The sequence below is a fragment of the Lygodium microphyllum genome, chromosome 14, assembly GCF_053477565.2.
Source record: "Lygodium microphyllum isolate KBCC chromosome 14, Lygodium_microphyllum_v1.1.10, whole genome shotgun sequence".
Lineage (NCBI taxonomy): Eukaryota > Viridiplantae > Streptophyta > Polypodiopsida > Schizaeales > Lygodiaceae > Lygodium > Lygodium microphyllum.
In genome coordinates, this window is record NC_141148.1 from 107,666,056 (window position 1) to 107,686,246 (window position 20,191).

The window sequence follows — 20,191 nt, forward strand, 5'->3', positions numbered from 1 at the left end:
TCAGACGCAAGGGTTTCCATCCTCAACTTATGGTGCTTCATCACACTCTCCTTGGGTTACACCTGCGCAGGGATTCCCATCTTCTACTCCATGTGTTCCCATCCCACCTCCTTGGGTTCCTCATGCGGCTACCATGCCCATGCCTGATCGACCCATCCCTACCTATGGATCCACCTTGCACACTCACAGTATGTCTGGTGGGCACTCTGGGGCCCATTTCCAAGTGTACTCCACTCCCCCATCCTACCCACATTACACTTTCCCCCATTATCTATCACCTAGCACTACCACTCCTATTGCAACGGCCAAAAATACCTTCACAGATAAGACTCGTTTTAACGTGTCGAATTTTACCACTTGGTCAAATTTCATGCAACAAGTGCTCGAGTCTCAAGGTCTTTGGAACCTCATCATTGGTCTAGAGCCTATGTCGTGGACCCTCGACTAGCTCACCCTGACTACATCCATCAATGGAGAGCCCACAATGCCACAATCAATGTTGAGCTGATGCAGGGATTGCTTCTCCTGAGTTCCACTCTCTGTTACAACACTTCCCGCTCGCGTCAAAGCATTGGAGTCACCTTCTCAACCGCTATGCACCCAGAGATCGTAGTCGGCACATAAATCTCAACTTTGAGCTTCAAGATTTCTCTATTAAGGGGATGATCTGAAAGTCAAGTTCGTTGAATATAGGTAGTTACTCACCGAGTTCGCCACTATTGGCTCTCCGAAGCAAACGACAATCAAATTATATTCTTCTTGAATAATTTGCCCGAAAAATGCTTAAATTTCATCCAGTACCTCATCTCACAACCTAGACTGCCAACCTTCTACAAGTTTGTGTATCAATTCTTGCATTACGCAAGGCTGCATGATCAAGTCCAGAAAAAAGCCTCATCACAACCTTCTATAAGCTTGAGTGTCAATTATTGCATTACATGAGGCTGCACAATCAAGTCCACGAGAAATCCTTATCACAGCCTTATTCAAAATAGAGGGGGTTGGTTGCCTCTTCTTTGGAAGGGAAAATCAATAGTGGCAATAACTCGCAAGATGAGAAGGCAAGCAAATCCAAGAGTGGCAGCTCTTCCTCAAACGGAACCAAAGAGTCAAGACCTATCTGGCAACAACTCCCTAAGAAAAATAGGTTTTGCACACACTGCCAGAGATCCGGCCATATGGACGCGTGGGGCTGACTGTTGAAGCCTTGCGACTTTCAGCCATTGCACCCAATTTATTCCTTCTCTCCCATGTTCATTCAATCTCATCCTTCTCTCCGTGTTTGCTTTCCCTTTCCTTTCCACTGCACACTCTCACAAGGTATTAGAGCCTGTGTGGGAGCTGTAGTTTACAAAGAGGTCCACACTGTCTGAGAATCCAGCAAGCTTTTTATCAATTTTCAGGGCTGTAGACCTGCATGTTCAGATCAGGGTTGCATGTTTCCTCATCTGCCATAGCTGAACATCTTGCATTTGATCAGGACAATGTTCTTCCCTGACTAGCAACCCCATTTATTGTAGGAAAGACCTGCGTTTTGTGCAGGTTACCCATTGCAGAGCTGTATTTTTTTGCTTTACAAGTTATCATGTCAGGCTAGATGGCCTCTTCAACAAGCAGACAGACACCATTCATGCTACATTTGTGTTGGAGCCATTGTCATCTGAGCTGGATGACTTGTGTACTGCAAGGATGGGTCTTGAGCAACCTGCATTTCTAAGCAGGAGTACCCTGAAGTCTGCATTTTTAACTCAGCCTCATCCCTCCCTACTCACTAGGCAGCCTGCCTCCTGCATCAACTCCAAACACAGGCATCAGCAAGGCGTCAACTCAACTTACATGGGCAGCACCTATTCTTCAGCGAGATGGCTTCTTTCTTTTATCTGGGCAGTCCCTCTGAGTGCTGGGTGGCCTCAAATCAAACCTGAGCAGCACTTTCTACATCCCAACATCATCCATCTAGGGCTGAACTCTGCATTTCTTACAGAATGTGCTTCTTGTTTTTTCTGCCCTGTATCCAGACTCATTAAAGGCTGTGTTTTCTGCATCTTGCAGAGGAGCATCATTGCCCAGCATCTCCTCACCTCTCCCACCTCAGGCACTCCCCATCTACCCTACTGACGTCATGCTTTCTGCTGTACAACAGATTGACGGAGGCGGAGAACACCCAGTGCAGTAATAAGCATGTTTTGGGGCTATAATAGAGAGCTAATCAATATATAATGCATTTTTTAGCTTAACATAGGGTTGATACACGAGTAGACACCAATAACGAGCATGGCATCCACTTCTAGAATAGGTAAGCAAGATAGGAAAAAGGACTAGCTAAAGAAGCAAACTCCACCAAATCCTTCTGAAATAAACATAATGATCTACCAATGCCACTCCAAGGTTACGGTTTCCAATACTTCACACAACCCACGAGACGTATGAATTTTGGGGCTGATCTCTCCTCCCTCCCTCCCTCCCTTGTTTACTACACGTATTTTTAGGTGTGAGTCAAGAGATACTTTGACCTCCAATTCACTCATTCTACTAGTTCCTGAGGTTTAAATGAATAACACCTGCCCTAACATGATTTCAAGGGTAAACAAGATCCTCCACATATAGGTCTTAAGAATCTGCATTAAATAATTTGAACTGTAGAGCAAGAAAAAAACCTCATTTCTGAATCTCTCCAGCATGCGTGTTGAAGAAATGAGGCTTTCATCTATATTTGACCATTCACTATCTAGAACCATGTTGCCTGCAGATAGAACTTCCAAATAAAGAGCTGCTACCGAGTCAGCCACAGAGATGAGTATATCTTCTAACAAACCGTCGTAATGTTTCTCCATAATGTCGATGCTGCAGACACTGCCATACCTGCATTTAGCAGAATTACTGTCTAACAAGCCATAATGCTCAGGATTTAACATTTCATGTGATGCACTAGCAAGGCAAAATATATAATAAATCAAGTACCATTTCTTCTTTTAGTCAAAAGAATAAAGTTTCATCTCATTTGTCATCATTTATGATTATTTCAAACTGATTCAGAAAATACTTCTCCAGGCTATGGCTTTCCCCAAACATTAGAGTGAAAACTCACTACATCTCTTTCGGAGAATGCAGAGACAAATAGTGAAACGAAGACAAGTAGTGAAAGCATAGGAAACAGGCATCCAAACCTTTTACCAAAAAGCAGCTATACGCCCCAAAGAGTCAAACCACATTGAATATGAAGGCGATGAAAATAGTGTGACTACATCAAAAGAAGTTTTACAACAATAGGAGCAAAACAGATGTGAATCACTGCAAGTCCATGGACACAACAGCAGAGGCTTTATCTTATAAAATATAAGCAGTAGTAACTACTATGAGGTAACCTATCCAATCACAGAACAAACAGCACTGCTTATTTGGAGGACGGAAACTATTTGACACACACAAAGTAAAATATATCTGGTTCAGAACACATACACTGAAATACATCCGGTTCAGAACGCATACAGAGAAGAAGGTTCTAATAACTTCCAGTTAATAATCCATGAACTGAAACTAAAGTAAGTAGGACAAAATGAAAGTTAGTAACACCACGTTTGACATAAAATATAGTTAGAAAAGAAATCTGACTCCACCAATTCTGATACCTGGGAGATCTGAAGCAGACAAAATACAGATAATCAGCATAAAGCTCAACTTTTCCGGTAGCTTGCAAACGCCGCATCAAAAACACCTTTCCTTCAAAATTTTCCAGATAAGAATTGAATGCTGAGTTCCACTGTGAGTTTACTGTCTCTTTTGACAACTTTATTTTAGAATCTGTGGAATCATTTGAACCTGCTAGACCAATCAGCACCTCATCACCCAATTTCTCCATATTTATTTTCCCTCTGCTGTAGGAATCATTTATGGGCTCCTCACAAACCCATGTCTTACAAACTGGTATTACCAAGCCACAGAGCATTTCAATAGCATTCTTGGTCCAGTCTGACTCCAGTGAACCTCCATTTTGTCTCATTTTGCAAATCTGCTAGGACCACTGTATAAAAACTTAATCAGTAGTCAGAACACTTTCAGGAGTAAGTTACAGGACCTACACCTAATCCATTACTTCTAAAATATCTCTAGAAATATTACGCTGTGGCAAATCACTGAACCACTTCTATGAACGTGTCATCAGAAGCAGCCTATGTGCACTGAAAACTTTTGAGAACAGCATTGTGATGGTATTTGAAGAAGACATTGGATACCAAGAGAACAATCATTTGAGCCTTGGGGATTAAAGAAGAAAGAACACATGTTCTAATTTTCTGATGTGACATGAAAGAGAATGCCAGAGCATTATGATTTAAGAGTTGAACTGCAGTTCAATGTCTGAAAAAAATACTGCAAAAGATAATCATCTCACAGCATCTCATTACCATTCTGCCATTAGCTTTGAGACTGATTTATGCCTTTGGAAGCACCATTCAAATGTTAAAAAAAGGCACATTTCAAAACAGATCAATAGAATCGATGCTTGCCTGTTTATTAAGCTCCTCCAGTGCAAGAAGTAACAACTGCAATCGAGGACGTCTACCTATAGCCTGTAAACTGATCTGCCTGCATTCACCAGGAATCTGAGGCAGCAAGTTGGGAGTATTAACACACTTTGAGATCTTGTTATGGATTGCACCCCCAATGAAAGCGTGTTCATCATTATGACTGTGCTCGTCTTGCATTTCCTGAGAACTGTGAATGACATCTAAATCAGGATATCAAAAGCTGACCTCTGAGTCTTCAAAATATAAACATATACCAAACAATCTTACAGAGTTATTTCCAACAAAAAGTGACTGACAAATCCTAAGTTATAGCCTTTCATAACTTCACTTCTAGCCTGCTTTGATAGTTACACAGAAGAAATAACTATAGAAAATCAGGGTGTCATTTGGTGAGCCCTAAAAATGGTTAGATGAAAACAAGAAACCACAAACAAAAGGTACTTAAATGGTATACAACATTTCAGAGACTTGAAAAGACACCAAGAAACAGGTTCATCTAAGCAGCAAACCAGGTCAGAATAAATTAACAGCAAACTCCACACTTCTGGATGGTCTTAAATTGAAGGGAAAATATGGTGGATAGACTGACGCTGTTATCTGCAACCACTTCCTTTTAAAGTAGTCCCTGACAACCTTACAAGATTCTTCGAGGGAGCTGTTCACATATATGCAGCAGCTGCAGCAAATTTCTGGAGGACATACATTTTATCTTCTTAGCCTCTGGCTCAATGTTAGTAGGGCAAGCACAAAAAGTTGGCACAATTATACTCAACAAAGTTGCCCTATGGACAATTTTCGGCCAAATTCAGGTTTCAAAGCAGGCCTTACAAGTGTGCTCAAGTTTTGCTTTGTGGTTGGCAGGTAGACACATTGTTATTGAGCATGGTGGCCATTCACACTGAGCTACTTTGCTTGTTGACATTTGAATGGGAATTATTTTCCCACGTTTTATACACATCAGTGTTGCATGGTGCAGGGAGCTTTGTACCAAAGGGAGAGCTAGGCAAGTTAATGTTAACCTACATGTGTCTTTCATGGTCATCAGTCTAAGTCAAACAAGGACATTAAGAGCTCTGACACTATTTTTCCATCAGTTTGTTTGTCCAAAACACTTTAGGTGGAGATCCTTCCTACATTTGTGAAACCAGCCTTCCTTCTTGGAAAGGGTGGTGAAGACCTGATTGTGCACTTGATTACAGCAATTAAGAAATTCTCAAAACTCAAAATACAAACTTTGCCACGAAATATTGGACATTGGACACCCTATTGACCCCAAAACTGGTGCCCCTTGCAGTATTTCTTTATCTTATATTGTAATTGGATGGAGTGCAACTGAGATTCTACAATCTTCTCCGCTGATCCAAATGCCTCTTGCTGTCATAAATGATCAGCAAGCCTTTTGATCAATTTGCCCCTTGATTTTCACCTAAGACTTGTCTAAATTTGATCAAACACACAATTTGTGCCATAGGCATCAAACCAATGTTGCTATATATATGGTTATGCATATTACCAACCATTCCCAAATACATTGGGCCTTGCAAACCATGCATAGGTTGCTGCATACAATAAGGAGTTATGCCATACATTCCCGTATGTGGTCTCTGACCCACCATAGCATGGAAAATAGTGCCACCACCAAAGTATCCTGGCTGCCCCATCATTGCATGCATGCCTAGCTGTCCACAATCCATTGGATTGGCACTTCCATGATGGCCTTGCATTTGCATACTTTGCTCCATTGACACCAGTTGCTTTTCCTCCTTAGCATCATTGGGAGCTTCATGAGAAGGCTTTGGCATTTTCTTCGAAGCATCTTGCTATCCCGACAATGTAGAAGATCATTTCCTCTTCTTGCCCTTCTTGTCCTTCATTGGAGCATTCAAAATTTGAGTGAATTGAGGAGCCTTCGCCAATTCAGCAAAGAGATTACAATCTCCTCCACTGATCCAAATGCCCCTTGCTGTGATAAATGATCGGAAAGCCTTTTGATCAAGTTGCCCCTTAATTTTCACCCAAGACTTGTCTAAATTTGATCCTTGACTAGCCAAATGTAGCCCCAAATCAATTGGGATGGGCTAGCATATGAAATTACTAGCAATTCTACCAATTCCGGATACTGGTCATTCTTCAATGCCTCTAATTATTGATACGGGTCCCAAGGTGGCTGCTAAACCCTAATTTTTATTGTAAATTAGGGTTTACAACAAAAATTCCTCCATTGTCTACCAAATCTGGCTGAAATTTGCTCCAAATGGTTGAGAATATCAGAGCATGTGCTAGAAAAGAAGAGAATGGTGTAAAGAGAGAAATTTCACAGTTTCTTCACAAGAAACTCTCAAAAATTGCTGTTGGCGCTTCCAATTCAGCCTAGAAGCTGTCACCTGCTGCCCAAAAGGCCAGAAATGGCTGTTACCAACCCCTAGTTGCTATGACCAACTGCTGGAGAAGTTAATACTGCCATTGCCTGCCTCTAAAAAGATGTTTGCTGCTGTCACCTACCTCAAAAGGGTCTCCACAACTGGGAAAACTAATCAGCAACCTGTTCTTCCCTTCTCTCCCAGCTTGCATGCATTGAATGAGCCCCCAAACAGCCTTTTCCCCTTCCTTCGTTTTCCATTTTCCAACAATTTTCAGTCATTTAATAATTTTCAAAATTAATTAATTCTGAAATTTAATTCAGCCCATTTTGACCCTGCCCAAAATTAGATGTGCCCATCCACAAATTAATTGGCTAGGCCATTTGCAACCCCAAGTGGTCCCAAGCCTTCACTAACCCATGGACAAGTATTAACTAATTAATTGATGCCTAATCCCTAATGTCACCACTGTCACTTATAGGCCAATTATTTATTCTAGGGCCAAACTAACACCAACATTCACCTAGAACCTAGATGACATAAGTTGTTACAACTTTTGCCTTCAACTCCCACTATTTCCTTAGGGTCGCAAGCTCGTTGCCATGAAATACTTGCTTGCACATCACATATGAATCTCAACATTGTACATTTGATTATTATATTGATCAAATGTCTCTAGCATAAAGCAAAGCATCCAAAAATTTCACTTTCCCATGAAATTTGTCCCCAGGTAGCCTGGTTTGCCTTGTTCCAGGCAAGCATTTATTGCCACATGGTGGGGCGAACATTATCCAATAGGCGGGCAGTATTTATTTTAGCATTTTTGGCCCGGGTGGCTGTTCACACTAATCTGACCTACAGTAATGCAGGTCGGCAACTTTCTCCATGTGAGTCTAGTTATTGCTTCCCTCCCTACTTCACATCAGTTCATCTCATCATTGTCAGAACAGGTTGCAACAATGGAAGCATGCGAATCTATTGTAATAAACTACACAAACACAAGAAAGAAGAGAAACGCTACAAAGAAAGAACGCTACAAAAGAACTCAGAATACAAATGCTCATGAAATGGAATCATGTACCAAAACAAGAGACAATACAAAACAACATTGATTCATTGGCCATGTGGGCACTAGCACCAACTCCCTCTCTCCAATAGGACTTGCATGTACTGCTGTATACTCAAAATGACTGAAGGAGGGAGCGCTAGATCTATTGCAACAAACCTTTTGTATATCTATTGTTACAAAGACATATTAGCTCAATGATTCCAAATTAATTTGATGCTCATGTACTTTGAAAGGCAATTTATATTATTTAAGTGTTTCAAAATATGATTAAAATTCATCTTTCTATTTAAGGGTGGTCAATGGCCAGAAGGCCCTATAATTGTACTTGGGTCGTCATTGACGAGATTCCCAAGAGAAATTAAAAGTTTAGTCGAGCGGTCAGATTGACCAGAAAGCTCAAATGACTAAGACTTTTACACTCAAATAGTCACGTTGACTAAAAGCCCATGTAATGAGTGATTTCAAAAAGTAAAACTAGATTATCATGATCAAAGAAATAAACCATCAACTAGTAAACCTATATAATGTAAATGTAAGCTCTCCAAAAGTTAAATTTAACAACTCCTAAAATTTAAAAGATTACGATTTTTTTCAAAGTTGTCCAAATGGAAATTTTGTTCGCGCTAAAGGATCCGAAATTTCACAAGGAACAATTTTATCTTCAATAGCTATCTCAAATTCTTAACCATTTGAGAGATTTTTAGAGTAGGTTTGGAAGCATCTTTCTCTAGAAAAGTGATATGTGGCCTCTAAAATAAAACATGTGTCATTTTGAAGAGACCAACATCCCTTTACTTGTCATCATAGTTGTCTTCGTACACCGTACGGTACTGATCGTACCGTACAATCCGTACCATACGGATCCATACAAAAAAACAGGGCTACTTTTGCCACCACATCTACATGTCCTCTGGCATTCTGCCTCTACTTTAATCCCGCACGTTTCGCCTGCATGGCACTTTGGGAAGGGAGCCTTGGATACCTCATCTCACCCCCTTTTCCGGCTATGCACTCCCCTTCCTCAACCCTCCTTGGATTCCATCCAGCTGGCAGCCCTCTTTGATTGTTGACCCCTCTTTGACTGTTTGACCCTTCTCTCATCTACAAAAGGTGCTTCTCTCCTCCATGCTTCCATACCAATCCAGCAAGCATTTGCCATTCTCATCTTCCTCTCTTGGATCTTGAATTAACTTGTGATTTGTCATTCTCATCTCCCATCCCCTCTTTCCCACACCCTATCAAACCATTTATCATTCTCAAATCTCATCTCCCATCCCCTTATCCCACACCCTATCAAAGCATTTGCCATTCTCATCTCCCATCCCCTCTCTCTCACTCTTGCTCTTTCAACTTTACCCCAACCATCAGGCCTCTCTCTCTCTTCAACTTTCAAATTTCATGAGTCAAGACTCAAGCATCTCTCTCTCTCTCTCTCTCTCTCTCTCTCTCTCTCTCTCTCTCTCTCTCTCTCTCCGTCATCGGCACCATGACTCGTGAGAAACATGAGGCCTTCCATTTACACGCGATCCATGTGAAGAGGGACACAAAGAAGTCCAACTCCCACCATTGGACATGCAAGTATTGCGAGAAGCGCTATATAAATGATGCAACTCGACTTCTCCAACATCTTTCCAAGATTGGGGGGCAAGTTGCTCCATGCAAGGAGATCCCTCAAAACATCACGGAGGAGGATCTCTCCAAGATGAGAGGGGGATCCACAAGAGGAGAAGGAAGTGGCTTATCAGCACCAACTCCTATACCTACTAATGAGAAAGCATCGAATGTGGACGTATCTTCAACCAATGCGAGAGGTGGTGGGGGCTCACATCTGCATGCGGCTCCAGTAAAAGATAGAGTGGAGGCTCATGCGGCGTCAAAGAGACAATTCTCTCTCTCTCAAGCTCCCGGTCATGTGCATAGATTGGTTGCCTTTCTTGGAGAAAGGCAACGAGTTGCAAACATTGAAATTGCACGTATGGTGATTAAGTGCAATCTTACATTCAATGTCCTAAAGCAAGAGCAATGAAAGAAGATGGTAAAAGCCATTGCCAATGTGGGTCCATGAGAAGGATCGATGTCACATACAACGACATGAGGACAAAAAGGTTGATGAAGAGGAGAGAATTGATAGAGCCCTTGATCCTATTCGAGCCGCATGGATAAAATATGGTTGCTCCATTCTCACCAACAGGTGGAGTGATCGTAAGAAGCGGGGTATCATCAACATACTCGTCTCATGTCGACTCAACACTTACTTTTTGTGGGCCATAGATACTGGCAAGAGAGGGAGAAAAATGACGGGCACATTCATCTACCACCACATTCGGCAAGCTATCATTGAGGTATACAGTTATCATTGCCTTTTGAATTTGTTTCACTTTCTTTCATTATTATAAAAATTATGCATAACTATCTATATCCCTATTCTAATTTCTCTCTAATATCTATCGCAATTCTCTCTTTCCCCCCAAGCCCCAACCCCCATCTCTCTTTATTCTTAAATTTTGAAAGTTGAAACTTGAAAGGCTCACTCTCTCTCTCTCTCTCTCTCTCTCTCTCTCTCTCTCTCTCTCTCTCTCTCTCTAACCTCCAAGTATTATTAGTATACTTGTAATTTGAAAATTGTGATTGTAGGTGGGCCCCTTGAATGTGGTGCAAGTTGTTACCGACAATGCATCGAATTGTCGACGCATGAGCTGTTTGCTTAAGGCTGAGTTTTCCATGATTATGTGCACTCCATGTGCAAGTCATTGTTTGGACTTGCTCATGAAGGACTTTAGGAAGCTCAAGTGGGTAAAGAGAGTGGTCTGCAAAGCTACATCAATTGTCACCTTCTTCACGGTTAAGATAAAGGTGCTTGCGATGTATCCTGAGCATAGCACACTAGAGTTTAAGGAGCCTTCTTCAACTAGCTTTGCTTACATGTGATTATTGTTGGAGCACCTTTATGAGGTGCAGTCCGGCTTGCGCCAAACAGTGGTGTCCACTCTATGAAATGAGTGGGATGAGCATAACACAGAGAAGACCAAAGCCATGCAACGCTTATGCCTTGATGAGCAATTTTGGCAAAAAGTCTGTGTCGTTGTCATTGTCATGGCTCCCTTTTATAGGGTGTTACGTATGGCTGATTGCGAGGAATCCACCATGGGCCTTCTCGTTCACTTCTTTAGAACGGCATTGGTAGAGACACGTGCTTGTACAGTGATCACAAAGACACAGCATGCACATATTTTAGAGAGAGTAGAGAGGAGATGGGCATGGATGCATAAGCCCATCCATGATTTTGCCACATTGGTACATCTGGCCTGTAAGTCGCCATCGGTCATGGATAATAGAGAGTTCCATTCGGACCAACTTGCTTATTTGATTCATCTGGTCCATATGGATGACCACAACGCACTACTAGAGGAGCTAGGATACTATGCAAATCAGAGAGGGCATGTGGCTTTTGCTTCTCCCATTTGTTGGAGGAGAGAGTCACTTGTAAAGCCTTTATTTTGGTCGCAAAACTTTGGATATGCATTGGAGTATTAGACAGTCATTTCCTGGACAGTCGGTGGACAGCAGATTACGACAGAGTGCCACGTCAGCAGTACAGATGTCATCAGCCACGTCAGCAATCTGCGCAAGTGCCACATGGCAGCCTGCAGTCAGACAGGACAGGCTGCAATTGGACAGTTTTCTATTATTTTTTCTACAGTCGACTTAATGCAGCCGACCTGATGCTGGGCATTCTTTTCTTTTTGGCTATTTATAGTCAGTTTGTGGCACACTCCAACAGTCATTCAGTGATTTCTGATTCTGATCTTGAGATCTGTTGGTTGAGACAGACTGTGCTTGGGCTGACCGAGATCGAGGTCATCAAGTCGGAGACATACGCAAATATTTCCTCTACCCCCTTCTATATTTCTGCACTCTTATACAGCATACTACACCGCAGATTTTCTGCGTTTACACACACACACACACACACACTCTCTCTCTCTCTCTCTCTCTCTCTCTCTCTCTCTCTCGTAAAAGGTAATTGTATTAATTACGAAAAAAAAGGTACAAGTTTACATGATTACAAGATACACAATGGCTCTAAGCCATCGTGTGTAAAATTTTAGTACCAGACAAACCAAAAGTTACAAAAGTCATGGCAAAGACGCGGAGGAAATTGCCATATGCCAGGGAAGTAAGTCAGAGTGCCGAATGAGATCTATCTGCCAATGCAAGAGACCTTTAAGCCTCACAATATGTCCCGGAACATTAGAGGCCGAATCAAAAAGAAAAGCATTCTGAGTGGTCCAATTGTGCCAGCATCCCCAGTATCGAAGAAAGTGAAACAAGATCTTCATATGCAACTGTGCCGGTGTGGGGTATTTTGGCCGTACAAAAACCCAATCAAAAGGGCTTAGCGAGAAACCAACCACTACTCGCCAAACCGCTAACAAGAGCGACCAGATATTCTTAGCGAGAGGGCAAGAAATAAATCGATGACGGGCCGATTCCACAGTAGTGGTGCAAAAGAAACAATTGCCGTTAGAGATTCGACGCTTGGAAAGGGCTGAAGCAAGAGGAAGACCACCAATCATCACCCTCCAAAGAAAAACCTTGCATTTGAAAGGTGTCTTATTCAACCAGCCCTCCATCACAGTTGCCTTCTACCATGACCGAGATTTCCGCAATCCCCATACAGTATTAGCTTTAGGAACCAGCCATTGGTGATCTTTAATCAAAAGATGATACACCTAGTTAGCTGAGGCCTTTTCCAAATTCGACCGACCTACAAGGTCCCAGTCCTGCCAAGGACGATCCAAAGCAAGAGCAGGAAAGGGTTGCCTACTCTGGAGCACTAACAAAAGCTGTTCCCATAAATCACAGTATCCACGAGGGATTCTGAAAAGCATCCTAGCGGTACGAAACGATATCAAAACATTATGACTGGCAAGGGCGGCGTCTGCCAACTGAAGTCAAGCCCAAACGAGCCATGCGGTTAAATTTTGGTCTGAGCTCAAGTTTTCCTTCTCTCTCTCTCTCTCTCTCTCTCTCTCTCTCTCTCTCTCTCTCTCTCTCTCTCTCTCTCTCTCTCTCTCTCTGTGTTCACTCTCTCTTAGTCTTTGTCCTATGCTTCCGCAGCTACACTCTAACATGGTATCAGAGCGGTGAAGATAGACTAACTGAGGGCTGAACCTATCTAAAGAGGAGATTTCAGCGTGACACAAGGCTGCGTTTCCAAGATTCGAGAGCAAGCAGGGAGGCTCCGCATTCGATCAAGGATAAAGCAAGCGTGGGCATGCGGGAAAGGAGTCTAATCGGTGAATTTGCTACAGGTTATTGCTATTCAAGGGGGAGGAAGGCTGCGTTTGAGGCCTTCCATTGCAGATTTTACCTTTTCATCGCCTCCGGAGGGTGAAGAAGGTTTGGGCAGCAAAGGAACCAGCCCTAGAAGGCTGCATTTTCACAGTCAAAGGGGGCTGATTTTTGCATATGTGCAGGTATTTCAGGTTAACATGTCTACAGAGACTGATTTGGAGTTCTAGGCGATCATGGACATGAAGGTGCTTGTCCTACCGGCTCTTCTATCGGATCAAAAGCTTGATGGTGACAATTACCGCATCTGGCAGGTGATGATGTTGGCCATTTTGGAGTATTATGATTTGGCAGAACTGGTGATGGAGGAGATTAACAGGCCCTCCGTGAGGAATGAGTCCAAACTCTCTTCCAATGCTCGTGCGGAGTTGACCAAGGCCCAATCTCATTGGGACAAACTGAATGCCAGGATTCGATCTTTTCTGTTTATGTCTTGCACCACAGCCGTGATAGCTCACATCGAGCACTTGACGAGGAAGCCTATTTCCTCCAAAGTCATGGCGATCACTTTACTATCCCAATTGCCGCCACGATTCGGTACTTTTTATTCCGCTCTTATTGCATTAGGGCGGGAGTCGACTCTTCGGTTGGAAGAGTTGGTTCCTATGGTCTTGGACCAAGAGGAATAGTTGAAGGGACAGAATGCTTCCAAATCGGAGGCTTTGGTTGGTAAAGCCTCTGAGAAAAAGGGAAAGGACCAAAAGAAGAAGAAGGAGGACAACAAATTCAAGAAGGACAAGGAGAAGGAATCGACTTGCCATATTTGTGGAAAGACCGGTCATTGGAAGAAGGATTGCCTCGACAAAGACAACAAGGACACCAAGAAGAAGGACACAAAGGATTCTGAAGCAGTGGCTGCACCCTCATCAGCAGCTTTTCTACACTTAGCAGTCATTGAAGACTCTACACCGAAGACTTCTGATGTTGCGATGGCAGCTCCCCAGGCAAGTGAGTGGATCGTGGACAGTGGTGCCCCTGGCACATGAATCCTTCTCCCGTTGGTGTTGCCCATTTGCGACCTTCGCGTGGGCAGATTCTCATTGGAGACAGCTCTTCTGTGTCTATTGCTGCGCAAGGTGAGATACAGCTTATTCCAGATGGATGTGGTGATACCCACACTTCTGAGGTGTTGCATGTGCCAGGTTTGGGATATCATTTACTTTTGATCCATAAGATTTGTGCTCTTGGCCTCTTGGTGGAGTTTGACAGTGATATTGTTGGAGTCCTTGATCCTGGATCGAGGAAGGTTCTCTCTATAGGGTATGAGGAGAATGGCGTCTACAAATTGAAGTTTTCTTCAGCTTCTCTTCTTCTTACTTCTCAGACACAGTCCTAGCTATGGCATGCTCGGTTTGGCCACTTGAGCTACGAGTACCTTCGGAAGGCCTCGCAAGGGTAACAACGTTTGTCCGAGGATTGCTGGACATAGTGGTGAGCAATCAGCCATGTCTCTTGCATTCGTGGGAAACTACATCGGGATGTGATTCCCAACAAAGCTTCTAGGCGGTCTACTTCACCCAAAGAGCTTGTATCTATGGATCTTTGTGGCCCGACGAGAACCAAGTCCTTGAAGGGGAGCTTGTACTTCATGTTGATCGTAGATCACTACAGCAGCATGACCTGGGCCTATTTCTTGACTTTGAAGTCGGAAGCTTTCTCTCACTTCAAGGATTGGCTTCTCTTTGAGAAGAACTGTTCTGGCCGGCAACTAAAGACCTTGCATTCAGAGAAGGGAGATGAATTTATGTCTAATGAGTTTGCTCGTTTTTGTGCAGCACCAACACTCCCCAAGAGAATGGCATTTTGGAGCGGAAGAACCGAAGTGTGATCAAGATGGCACGCACCATGATGGAGCACTAACAGACACCTCAGTTACTGTGAGCCGAGGAAGTGGCTACCCCAGTTCACATCCTCAATCGATCTCCCAAATTCGGCTGTTGACAGGATGACACCTTTTGAGGCTTACTTTGGGACTAAACCTAATGTCTGTTATTTCAGGATCTTTGGGTGTGATGCTTATGTGCACATTCCGAAGACGCAGCGTGATAAGTTCAAGACGGCTTCCCGACGACAGGTTTTTGTAGGCTATAGCTCCCAGTCCCAAGGTTATCGTTTGTTTGATCCGGTCAAGCGGGATGTCTACACAAGCCAAGATGTGTGGTTCGTGGAAGTTCTAGCCACAAATGGGGGTGAGGATGTCAAAGTGCAGCGATGCGGAAGGGTAGGACAAAGACTGAGAGAGAGTGAACACAAAGAGAAGAGAGGGAGAGAGAAAAGGAGTTAGTGTAAATGCAGAAAATTTGCGGTGTAGTATGTTGTATAAGAGTGCAGAAATACACAAAGGGGCAGAGGAAATATATGGATATGTCTCCGACTTGATGACCTCGATCTCCGTCAGCCTGAGCACAGTCTGTCTCAGCCAACAGATCTCAAGATCAGAATCTGAATAATGAATATTGAAGTGTGCCACAAAACCAGCTATAAATAGCCGAAAAATAGGAAATAACTGCAACAGGTCGGCTGCGTTAAATACAGCCGACTGCAGTAAAAACTGTCCGACTGCAGCAACTTGTCCGACTACAGGTGCTGATGTGGCACCTACTGACGTCCGTATTGTCCAGGAAATGAATGTCTAGCACCCCCTCTCAAATCCTGGACGGGTCAAAAGACTGAGGGATCTGGAATGCTGCCGAAGAAGAGCCTGGGGAAGCGCCTTTGTAAACAAATCTACAAGATTATTCTCAGTCTTGCAATACTCCACATCAATGGTCCCATCCAGAAGCTTCTCCCGAATGATCTCAATGTGCTTCATCCGGGCATGGAATACACGATTCCTTACCAAGGCAATGCAACTCTCATTGTCGCACCGCAAAAGAGTAGAACGAGTCTGGGGACAACCAAGCTCCTCCAACAATCTCCGAAGCAATACAACCTCACATGTGGTGGAAGACGCAACCCGATACTCTGCCTCTGTAGAAGAAAGGGCTATCGTGGGCTGCTTCTTGCTACTCCAAGAGATAACACATGTACCCAAGGTAAAACAATAGCTTGTAGTAGACTGTCAGTGGTCCACATCGCCAGCCCAATCAGAGTCACTCCAACCTGCAAGAACCAAATCTGAAGCATCTGAACCTGCGGAATAAGAAATCCCTAAGTCAGAGGTCCCCCTCAAATACCGAAAAATCCTCAAGGCAGCCTACCAATGCACCTGTTTGGGGTTTAGTCATGAACCGTGCCAAAAGACCCACAGCAAAACAAAGATCAACACGAGTGTTGAAAAGCCAAATCAAGGATCCAATCAACTGACGGTAGCGTGAAGCATCCATCACGGGAGAATCTGAGTGTGAAATGGCCTTCCAATTCGGATCCATAGAAGTAATGGGCCGATAAGTCTCCATCTCAAAAGATACCAAGAGCTCCTGAATGTACCTCTGCTGAGAGATGAAAATCCCCCTCTGAGACTGATAACTCTCGTGATCCAAGAAGAAATGAAGAAGCCCCAATCCGTCATCTCAAATGCCTGATGTAAAGTTGTCTTTGTCTCTCGGACATTCTATGCATGATCCCTTATCAAAATCAAATCATCAACATACAGCACAAACAACACATGACCAACCTCGGAAGTATGCACATAAAGTTGCGGATCGGCCTTAGAGCGCCGATATCCCAACTTTGACTGAAGAAACAAGTCAATCTTCTCGTTCCATGCACGCGGAACTTGCTTGAGGCCATACAAGGCCTTCTTCAACCTGTAAACTTTCCCATCCGAGGATCCAAAGCCAGGAGGCTACTCAACATAGATCTTCTCCTGTAAGCCACCATTCAGAAAGGCCGACTTCACATCCAACTGATAAACAGGCCATCTCCTATGGCCAGCCAAGGCAAGAACAGCTCGAATAGTCGCCATACAAGCAGTAGGAACAAAAGTATCATGGAAATCAATGCCTAGGCGCTAAGCAAAACCTTTAGCAACAAGGCGAGCCTTGTGCTTGTCCAAAGAACCATCGCTAAGGTACTTGGTCTTGAAGACCCACTTGACACCAATCACCTTCTTGTGAGAGGAACGAGGCAAAAGAGACCAAGTGCCATTCCTCTCAATAGCCTCCAACTCGGCTTCCATTGCCTTCCGCCAATGATCAGACTGCAAAGGCTCCTTCACCGAAGTGGGCTCTCGATCTTGCATAACACGGGTCAGCAAAGAATAGTTGGAGAAAACAAGCTCCGAAGAATGTGTCTGGTTTCTCCATGACCTCCGCGGTCCATCCTGCGGTTCCCACTCCTCAAGGACCCCCTCGATCCCTGAATCTCGGAGGGTGTCACGGGCCCAACGACAAGAAGGATGAACCTCCCCTCGTCACTCTCCATCTGCAGAAGACACAAGAACATCCACCGGCGGAAGCTCCTTGGGAATGGCCGCTGGAAGAGAAGACTTTGAATCCGAAGAAGAATCTCCATCAAGAGGCTCTCGCTCCAAAGAAACTGTCTCAGGAGCCCAACTCTTCCCTGGATCTCCAAGGACGGGGTGCTCCTCACCCCCCTCTGTGGCCAGTACTTCCACGAACCACACATCTCGGCTCGTGTAGACATGCCGCTTAACGGAATCAAACAAACGATAACCTTGGAATTGGAAGCTATAGCCAACAAAAACCTGTCGTCGGAAAGCTGTCTCGAACTTATCACGCGCGTCTTTGGAATATGCACATAAGCATCACACCCAAAGATCCTGAAATAAGAAACATCAAGCTTAGTCTCGAAGTAAGCCTCAAAAGGTGTCATCCTCTGAATGGCCTAAGTGGGAGATAGATTAAGGATGTGAACTGCAATAGCCACTGCCTCGGCCCACAGTAACTAAGGTGTTTGTCGGTGCTTCGTCATGGTGCGTGCCATTTCGATCACACTTGGGTTCTTCCGCTCCAAAATGTCATACTCTTAGGGAGTGTTGGTATTGGCAAACTCTTAGTGAATGCCCCTATCTGCACAAAAATGAGCAAACTCATTAGACATAAATTCACCTCCCTTCTCTGAACGCAAGGTCTTCAGTCGCCGGCTAGAACGGTTCTCCTCAAAAAGAAGCCAATCCTTGAAATGAGAGAAAGCCTCCGACTTCAAAGTCAAGAAATAGGCCCAGGTCATCCTGTTGTAGTCATCTACGATCAACATGAAGTACAAGCTCCCCTTCAGGGACTCAGTCCTGATCGGGCCACAAAGATCTGTAGATACAAGCTCCATGGATGAAGTAGACCGCCTAGAAGCTTTGTTGGGAATCTCATCCCGATGTAGTTTCCCACGAATGCAGGAGACACATGGCTGATGGCTCACCACTATATCCGGCAAGCCTCGGACAAAGGATCCTCGCGACGCCTTCTGAAGGTACTCATAGTTCAGGTGGCCAAACTGAGCATGCCATAGCTCGGACTGAGTCTGAGAAGTAAGAAGAAGAGAAGTAAGAGCCGAAAAAGACTTCAATTTGTAGACTCCATTCTCCTCATACCTTGCAGAGAGAACCTTCCTCGATCCATGATCAAGGACTCGAACAGTATCACTGTCAAACTCCACCAAGAGGCATAGAGTACAAATCTTATGAACCGAAAGTAAATGATATCCCAATACTGGCACATGCAACACCTCAGAGGTGTGGGTACCACCACGTCCATCTGGAATAAGCTGCATCTCACCCCGCGCAGCAATAGACACAGAAGAGTTGTCTCCAATGAGAATCTGCCCATGCGAAGGTCGCAAATGGACAACACCAACGGAAGGAGTCATGCGCCGTGAGGCACCACTCTTCACAATCCACTCTAGAGCCTGGGGAGCTGTCATCGCAGCATCAGAAGTTGTCGATGTAGAGTCCTCAATGACTGCTAAGTGTAGAAAAGCAGCTGATGAGGGTGCAGCCACCGCTCCAAAGTCCTTTGTGTCCTTCTTGGTATCCTTCTTGTCTTTGTCAAGGCAATCCTTCTTCCAGTGACCAGTCTTGCCACAAATATGGCAAGTTGATTTCTTCTCCTTGTCCTTCTTGGATTTATTGTCCTCCTTTTTCTTTTGGTCCTTCCCCTTCTTCTAAGAGGCTTGACCAACCAATGCCTCCGATTTGGAAGCATTCTGTCCCTTCAATTGTTTCTCCTGGTCCAAGACCATAGGAACCAACTTTTCCCACCGAAGAGTCGACTCCTGCCTTGAAGCAATAAGAGCGGAATAAAAAGTATCGAATCGTGGCGGCAACTGGGGTAGTAAAGTAATCGACATGTCTTCAGAGAAAATAGGCTTCCCGCATTTTAAACATGCATATGAAGCTACCGAAGCTTGTTGATGTGTTCCCGAAGCGAAGAGGACTTATTCACAGACAAAGTCCGCATCTCCACCTCCAAAGAAACCCTCTTCATCAGAGACATCCGATTGTACATCTGGTCGAGCTCCAGCCATATCTCACGAACCACCCTCAAGTGCTCGATGTGAGCTATCACGGCTGTGGTGCAAGACAGAAACAGAAAAGATCAAATCCTGGCATTTAGTTTGTCCCAATGAGATTGGCCCTTGGTCAACTCCGCACGAGCATTGGAAGAGAGTTTGGACTCATCCCTCACGGAGGGCTTGTTAATTTCCTCCATCACCAGTTCCGCTAAATCACAAGACTCTAAAATGGCCACCAACATCACCAGCCAAATGTGATAATTGTCACCATCAAGCTTTTGATCCGTTGGAAGAGCCGATAGGACAAGCACCTTCCTGTCCATGATCGCCTAGAACTCCAAATCAATCTCTATAGACATGTTAACCTGCAATACCTACACAAACGCAAAAAGCAACCCCCTCTAACTGTGAAAACGCAACCTTCTAGGACTGATTCCTCCACTGCCCAAACCTTCTTCACCCGCCGGAGG

General features: G+C 44.1%; 1 protein-coding gene across 1 annotated transcript in view; it reads right to left on the reverse strand.

The window, feature by feature from the left end:
- Positions 1 to 20,191, reverse strand: part of LOC148025958 (phosphoglycolate phosphatase) — an 83,274-nt gene that overhangs the window by 43,616 nt on the left and 19,467 nt on the right. Inside the window, exons 2-4 of the mRNA XM_087693204.1 lie at positions 4,506 to 4,713; positions 3,630 to 4,009; positions 2,658 to 2,862 (exon numbers count right to left, since the gene is read on the reverse strand). Coding sequence (XP_087549330.1) covers positions 2,658 to 2,862; positions 3,630 to 4,009; positions 4,506 to 4,713 — 793 coding nt within the window. The remainder of the gene's footprint in view (positions 1 to 2,657; positions 2,863 to 3,629; positions 4,010 to 4,505; positions 4,714 to 20,191) is intronic.